The following is a 7,552-nucleotide window of genomic DNA, read 5'->3' on the forward strand; positions in this document are numbered from 1 at the left end:
ACAAAAAGACATTATACACTCTCATCTGGAAATCAAATGTCCCTGCCCCGAGGCCAGGGCTTGGACGCATGGAGGCCCAGGTCTGTGGTGCCCTCCTGTGCATCGTGTGCCTCATCCCATTCCATCAGCCCCCAGCCACCCTGTCGCTTGTCTTTCTCTTACTCCATCGACATCAGTGAGCACTTACTGGGAAGCATGGGTGCCCACCCCCCACATACAACAGGGAGCTCCCAACTCAGCAGAGTGACTGAAAAGCCCACAATTCTAGCCAGTGCAGGTTCAAGGAAGGGATGGGCTTTAGCAGCTGACCAAGTGTGACGGAAAGATTGCCAAGGATAGCGACGGAGGGGTGAAAAGGGAGAACTCACATCTCTTCTGGAGGGAAGGCGAGGGCCTTAGGGGTGAGCCAGGCCTAGATGTAGAGGGGGTGCAGAGAGCCTTCAGGGAGGGGTGGAGGCTTGTGGGCAGCTCACTAGAGAAGGCAAAGAGCTGGGTGGGGAGAGGCTGTGTGGTAAGGGGTTAGAGATTGCTGATCTGTGAGGTCCTCTGGCAGCTTGTGTGCAAAGACGATTCTGCTCTTACACAACCAGGGTCTGGAGATCTACCACTCCAGCCTCACCAGGCCACCCCCGCTCTGCTCGGGCAGCTTCTTAGCCTGGAAGGGAGCTACACAGGGTGGGTTATGGGTCTGGGGTCACAAGCAAAGAGGTCAAGGGGACCTATACCTAAAGTCTCCAAGGCAGGAAGTTGGGCTGGAGTTCTTATAGGCAGAAAAGAGGGTGCCCTTCCTAGAAGCTCCCCCAGCATGCACCAACACTCCTGAGCTGTAGCTCTAGTAAGTGCCTGTGCAAGGCCAGGAGTGGGGACACCCAGTTCTCCTGGACCATGGCTTCCCTCATGAGGCCGCAGGGCTGGATGCAATCCATCTCTGCGTCCCTAGCACCCAGCCCAGAGCAGATGACAGAAGAGAACTGATGTCCCTGGTGACATGGAGACATGAGAGAACTGATGTCCATGGTGGAGAAAGTCTTCTGGGAAAGACCAAGGGTGCTACCCTGTCCCCCAGCAGCCCATGGACGGACATGTCAGGTGAGAGCTGTGACTCCTTCGATTGCCCAGATCACCAGAGAGCCCCTCCTTCAAGACCCCTCCCAGCTCTCCTACCTTCTTGTGGGCAGCGATGGCCAGCTGGGCCCACTTCTCCAGCGTCTTCAGGGTTGTGATCTCGCGGTCAGGGATGTAGGTGGGCACGAGGTTCAGGAGGCGCTCCAGAATCATCTCGGAGCCATAGTCCACAAAGTACTGCTGGGAGGCCAGCTCAGCCAGGTCATCCTCCTAGGGCGGGTGGAGGTGTCATCCTCCTAGGGTGGGTGGGAGGATCTCACCCTCCTAGATTAGGTGGGTGTGTGTCTTCCTCCTAGGGTGGGTCGGGTGTGTCATCTTCCTAGCTGAGTGTGTGTGTAGAGAGAGCTCATTCGCACACCCTCTGGGAAGCCCTTCCCAGCCACTGAAACCCCCAGGGCCCTGCCTCCTGTACCTCCCAGACCCTGGCCTGTGCTCTCACTCATTCACCAGGAGCTCTTGTCTGCTTAGTGAAACCCTGAGCTCCCTAAGGCCAGGACCACACTCTTGCCTTCTCCTGGGTCCCTTAAGCACCAGGGACACCAGAGCTGATCCAGAGAGACCAGCCGGCCCATTGGTGAGGGAAGTGTATCACTGTTACCTTCTCCATCACCATCCCTACACCCACGCTGGACAAAGTATTGAACAACTCAAAGGCTATAATGCAGAAGCTTCAGAGTTAGGTGGGCACTGGGCATTTGCCCCTTCTCTGCCTGAGGCTGGTGCATGGCAGGCCCAGTGATGCCTGCCTGGGGCTCCCCGGGCTTTGACAGCAGGGGCAACAGGAAAAAGCTCTTGGGTGCCTTGAACGTAGTAGATATATTCCAATTAATTCAAAGTATTTCAGAATTTTAGCAGCTGATATGGCTGTACTAATGAATTCTGCCTGAATATCTGCTTACCACCGCCACCACCACCACCGCCACCGCCACCACCGCCACCACCACCACCACCACCACCACCACCGTCCCCAACAACACCACTGTCACTACCTCCACCAGCGCCACCACCGCCACCACCACCACCAACCATCCCTTTCATTTCCATCATCTGCATCCTCATTCCTCCATCATAATCACCCAAAGAATCATAAGTATCATGAGAACCATCATCACCATCATCGAAAACAAAACAACTACATTGTTCCTGTCCTCGGGAGGAAACAGAACACACATTTGCAAACTCTGGTCTAATGAGTGAATCTCTTACTCCTTTAGGGCAGGGTTTTGCAGACTAACCCAGAACAATACAGCAAGTTATGAAGCATGTCCGCTGTTCCGGGCACGATCACTGCAGCCGTGTGAGAACACCTTCCACTGGCAGGACGCAGGCTGTTCTTCAAAGCCCTCGCTCCTGCAGGGAGTCTTAAATCCAGGAGGGGCCTGGACCATGCCTGGCCTCAGCCGGGCTAACCTCCACACTGGCTAATGGTGGGTCACAGACAGTAACACTCAGCCCAAAGGCGGCTGTGAGCCAGGCAAACTCAGCCTGATCAGCTTACACTCACCTTCTCACACCTGTACTCCCCGAACTTGACCCCTCGCACCACCTGCTGGTAGATGAGGTTGGTGGCCACGTTGTCTTCTGAGGGGTTGTGCCAGGGCGTGAAGACCTCTTTGCGGAAGAAGAGCCGCCATGGGGCATTGCGCTCCTGGGCACCCTGCTCCTTGGCATACTGCTCACACTGGGAGATGGCGTCCATGACGTGGTCACTGCCACTGCCCAGGGAGGACACCTGTGAGCGCAAGGCCGGAGGTCAACCAGTGGAAGGGTGAGCAAGCAGGGAAGAACTACGTAGAGCCAGCAACTGTGCCAGCTCCTCCCATTTGGATGCAAAACTGAGGCTCAGAGAGAGGCAGGGCGGTACCAAGGCCACTGAGGAGGCAGACCACCGTCAGGCCCCTGGATTCCAGCCATGGGCTCCAAACCGGCACAGCTGTACAGAAGTTCTTATTTCTTAGCGTAAGCGTTTTGTAAAACGAATAGACAAATGGTCCCCGAAAATACAAGAAGTACCTATCTGTAGGGGAGAAAAATCCAGGCCAACTGTATTGGACAACATGGTTCTGTCCCTGGACAGCAGGGTAGGGGGCACCTCTGCTGTGTGTGATGTTGCTGGGTGTGGAGGCAAACTCATCCAGCCCCGGCCCAGATCCACAGAGAAGGCTCCAAGCCTGGATGTGCTGGGGATGCACACACTCCAGGTGGTCACTAAGGAGTGAAAAGAAACTACCGTATCAACCTGACGAGGAATGATATCCCCATCTGCAAATGAGAAAACGGAATCTCAGAGAGCCGAGTGGCTGCATGCCCCTCCAGCCTGTCTCTGCCGTGTTCTTTCTCTGGCAGCAGGGGAGGACTGACTCAGCCTTGCTACATACCACTGAAGTGAGCTCTGGGTTTCAATCTACACTGTACTGTTGGATTTTTCTTTAGGGGCTCAAGAGCTCTCCACGATCCTAATGGGTTGGCCAGGGCCAGGGTTACCACCCGCTAACAGGAAACCAAGGCCCTGAAGGTAAAAAACCGTGCGAAGCCATTGGAGCCAATAGGGGGCAGCGCTGGGTTAGGGCTGGTTGGCAGCCCAGGGAAGCACCAGGGGGAGGTGCTGCAGAGGGGGCCGTACTTTATCGAACAGGGCAATGTAGAGGGAGAACCCAAAGCGGTCCTTGAGCGAGATCTTGTCGGCCAGCGCGTTGCAGAGCTCCTTGGCCGTGGTGGCCGAGTCCGTCAGCAGGGTCTTGGTGGTCCCATCCATGAATGTCACGGGCAACATAATGGGCTTCTTGGACTTGGTGGCCTGAAAGTGGCCAAAAAAGGGTTTCTGGAAATCTCTTCACTTCAGACCAGCTCACCCACTCTGTTCTCCCGGCTCCCTGGGGTTGGAGCTTCCCCAGAGCCCCAGGGCCCCAGCATCCCTCCAGGGCATTGCCTGTCCCTGGTCACAGGTCCCCAGGGAGCCCTACTGTGCTCCCCACCCCAATAGGATTTCCATGGCCCCTGAGCCAGGGCATTGGGACTGGAAGGTGGGCATTGCCACATGCCAGGGGCTCCTGCTCTCATGTCACTTAACCATCACAAGACCCTGTGAAGTGAGTATGTTATTGCCATGTTTCAGATGAAGCAATAGAGACACAGAGGGAACCCCCTGCCCAAGTCGCTTTGATCATAAGGCCAGCAGTTGGGAGTCAGTCATCCCCTGCGGGCTTTCCTAATGCAAGAGGCCTGGGATTCCAGAACTCGAGGTTGGGTGCTCGAAGAACCACAGAATCCCGAAGCAGGGAATGTTTCTGAGGCACTGGAGTGCGCTGGAGACGCGTGCGTGTAAACACACACTGAGTATACGCGTGCGCACACACACGCCTGGGGCTGGGGCCACACCTGCAGCTCCAGCCAGCTGGGCGGCTGTGTCCGCGTCCCATTGACAAAGGTCCTCCTGAGCCGCTCCTCACAGTACGGGGCGTAGCCGGGCGGTCCCCCGTGGATGAAGTTCCGCAGGTACTACACACAGAAGACCAGATGAGGGGACCTGTACACTGGCCTCCCTGACCTGGACCACCAGAGCAGCCTGGCCGGGTCTCCTGCCTCACAGAACTGACCAGCTAGTTTGGTCCTCCTGTCACCTGCTCTGCCTCTGTGTCCACAGCACCCAGAGACGCACTGAGAGCAGTCAAGAAACTGACCTGAGACGAACTAAAGTGCCTGCTCTAAGACGGTACGTAGAGGGTTCAGGAGACGCTGCAGTCAAACTCAGTCTCCTCATAAATAAAATGGGCTGAGGGGAGAAGAGCATGAAATGCTGGGGCCTGGGGGAGGGGCCAGAGAGATAGGCCGGTGGGCGACTGAGGCCTGAGAGACGACCTGGGCGGGGCCTCGTTAGCGAGTCCCTGTGAGCTTCTTCCCCTTGTTCTCTCCCCTCTATGCTGAGGACAGGGCCCAGCTCCCCTTCCCACCCCAGGAGGCCAGGCCCTACCTTAACAAACTTCTCGGAGGGGGCGAAGCAGCCCACACAGAGAGACACGAGGATCCAGCCCCGAGCATAGCTGCTCTTGGAGGGGTTGTGGGTGAGCTGCTTGCTGATCTGGCAGTAGATCTCGTCCCTAGGCAGGCGGGGAAGCATGGGAGGGAGACTGCCTCAGAAGAAAAGCCCCCCTGCCCTAATCCCAGCAACAGGGGACACACACGTCCTCTCCTACTTGCCTATGATCACCCAGGAGGATTGGAGTGGGGCAAAGTACGAAGGCTGGGCCAGTGTCTGCTTTGAAGACCGGCTCATTAGGCATGAAGCACCTTCCTGACTCCTATCCAGATCTATGGCTGGGACCCCAGGATCCAGAGAGTGGGGCATATCCAGCTCTGAGGCACAGTGCACAGTGAAACACAGGTTCCACCCCTGCCTCTTCCCTCACCAGCTGGGTGGCCTGGGCAGGCGAGTTCACCTCTCTGAGCCCAAACCACAGTCATGGCAGCAGGTACAACTTCTACTAATGGCAACTGGCAGAGCAGAAAAAGCACAAACATCTGGGGAGTTTCTCTGAGGAGATGGAACGACTAGGGACTTTGACTTTCTTTTGATACATTCCTGTAATGTTTGAATATTTAAGTGGCCATGCATTACCTTTGTAATCAAATTAAAGCAATGAAGGTAGTTTTTTGCTTTCATTTTGAAGAGAAATTTCAGTACCTTCCTTACAGGACTGCTGTGAAGAAAAACGAGCCAAGGCTTATAAAGCACCTAACACAGTAAATCCTCAATAAATGCTAGCTGCAGTTAGGACGCTGCCTGCGGGTTCAGGGCCAAGGACAGGAGCCACGATGAAGTGACCACCAGGGGACACTCACTGCTGCTGCTCCTCCTTCGCAGAAGGGCAGGCCTGGATAAGCAGGGGGTACTAATTCAGTGGCTCCCTAGTTTGAGAGTTCACCAACCAGTGCAACTTCAAAATAAACTCTTTTTATCATGACAAACAAAGACATTTAAAACACACCAAACACACAACCAGACCACTTTCTATATCACAATCATTTTGTAAAAAAAAAGGTAATTTTAGTATTCAAAAAGTAAAAAGAGTGAAATCTCAGAACATAGAACCGTCCTTTAAATAAATTAAATTTAGCTTTAGAAACATTCTTATTCTCCCCATCTTGTCACAGACATGCAAAAACTTTCTCACCTGAAGCTGGGAGCCCCTGACCCCCATTACTTTATGGACGGGAAGACCCAGACCAAGAGAAAGGAGGGGTCAGCAGTGGTCCCTCGGGGAGTCAATACCCCAGCCTTCCGCCTCCTGGTCCAGGGCTCCTGGCACCATGTTCTTTATAAGTGACCATTTTAAGGCTAACGGTGAGAAAAGTGGGAGGCACAGTCTTACTTCTTAGCAGCTACCTTTTTTTCCAGGAGGCGGGTGACCCTGGGTACTGTGACCATCTCTGAGAGGTAGTAAGTGACCTCAGGGAGCCTGGCAGCAAGGGAGGTCTGGGAGGCTAGTGACCCCTGGGCAAGTCTCTCCCCTCTCAGGACTTCAGTTCTCCCGTTGGTAAAATGGAGCTCAACCCCTCATCCACCGGCCCACCCCATCCGGCTGTCCTCCCAGCCAGCACACACAAGTTCACAGGGTCAGCTCTCGTAACTGACTGTACTGCGTAGATAGAGTTCTTAGAAAGTTTTATCTGTTTTCCCTTCACTGACCCAGCTAAGCTGATTCTTTAATTGCTCCTGGATCATCCTAGTTCCCCCACAAACCCCCAGAGACGTGAGGTGAGCCTCTCCTGGGCCTGGGTGGGAAAGGATGCACTGTCAAGATTCCAGGCATGCTGACCATAGGAACCCTGCCCACAGCCCTGAGTCAGGGGCAGTGACCATGAGCTGGCAGGGCGGGGGTTAAAGCAGAAAATGCATGCCAGATAATAACAACAGCTGTGCCTCCAGAGTTAGAAGCTTTCCCCAGTTTTTCCTTCCCTCAAGCCTTTGAGGCAGGTACTGTTATTGTTTCCCCTTTACAGATGAAGAAACCGAGACTTACAGAGATGAAATAACTCTACCAAGGTCACATGACTAGTGAGCCGAACCGAGGGACTCAACTCAGTCCTGTCTGGCTTAATTTGCTGTTATGGTGACAAAGCCACAACTCAGCCACCAAAAACCTTTCAGGGCCACACACAGGAAGTGCAGGGCACCTCCCCAGACAGCTGCCCACCCTGCGCCCCTGCCCCTCAGGCACTGACCGGAGAGCTGGCCGCAGAATGCCATTGCCAATGATGAAGTGCAGCTTCTCCAGGTTGGAGGTGGGCCGGTCCTCCAGCATGCTGTTGCCCTGCACTGTGGACTCTCCGTCGTGCAGTCTCTTGGTCACCTGGGCCACAGGGAAGGGACATGGCTTAAGCTGGGCTGGGTGAAGTGAGGGGCCCTGACTCATGCCTGAGTCTGCCC

At 54.9% G+C, this 7,552-nt stretch overlaps 1 protein-coding gene across 1 annotated transcript in view; it reads right to left on the reverse strand.

The window, feature by feature from the left end:
• MYO7A (myosin VIIA) overlaps nucleotides 1-7,552 on the reverse strand; it is a 72,544-nt gene that overhangs the window by 18,956 nt on the left and 46,036 nt on the right. The window contains exons 22-27 of the mRNA XM_023535554.1: nucleotides 7,348-7,475; nucleotides 5,096-5,222; nucleotides 4,504-4,623; nucleotides 3,749-3,922; nucleotides 2,630-2,857; nucleotides 1,165-1,335 (exon numbers count right to left, since the gene is read on the reverse strand). Coding sequence (XP_023391322.1) covers nucleotides 1,165-1,335; nucleotides 2,630-2,857; nucleotides 3,749-3,922; nucleotides 4,504-4,623; nucleotides 5,096-5,222; nucleotides 7,348-7,475 — 948 coding nt within the window. The remainder of the gene's footprint in view (nucleotides 1-1,164; nucleotides 1,336-2,629; nucleotides 2,858-3,748; nucleotides 3,923-4,503; nucleotides 4,624-5,095; nucleotides 5,223-7,347; nucleotides 7,476-7,552) is intronic.

Source organism: Pteropus vampyrus, unplaced genomic scaffold, assembly GCF_000151845.1.
Source record: "Pteropus vampyrus isolate Shadow unplaced genomic scaffold, Pvam_2.0 Scaffold141, whole genome shotgun sequence".
In the NCBI taxonomy this organism is placed as follows: Eukaryota; Metazoa; Chordata; class Mammalia; order Chiroptera; family Pteropodidae; genus Pteropus; species Pteropus vampyrus.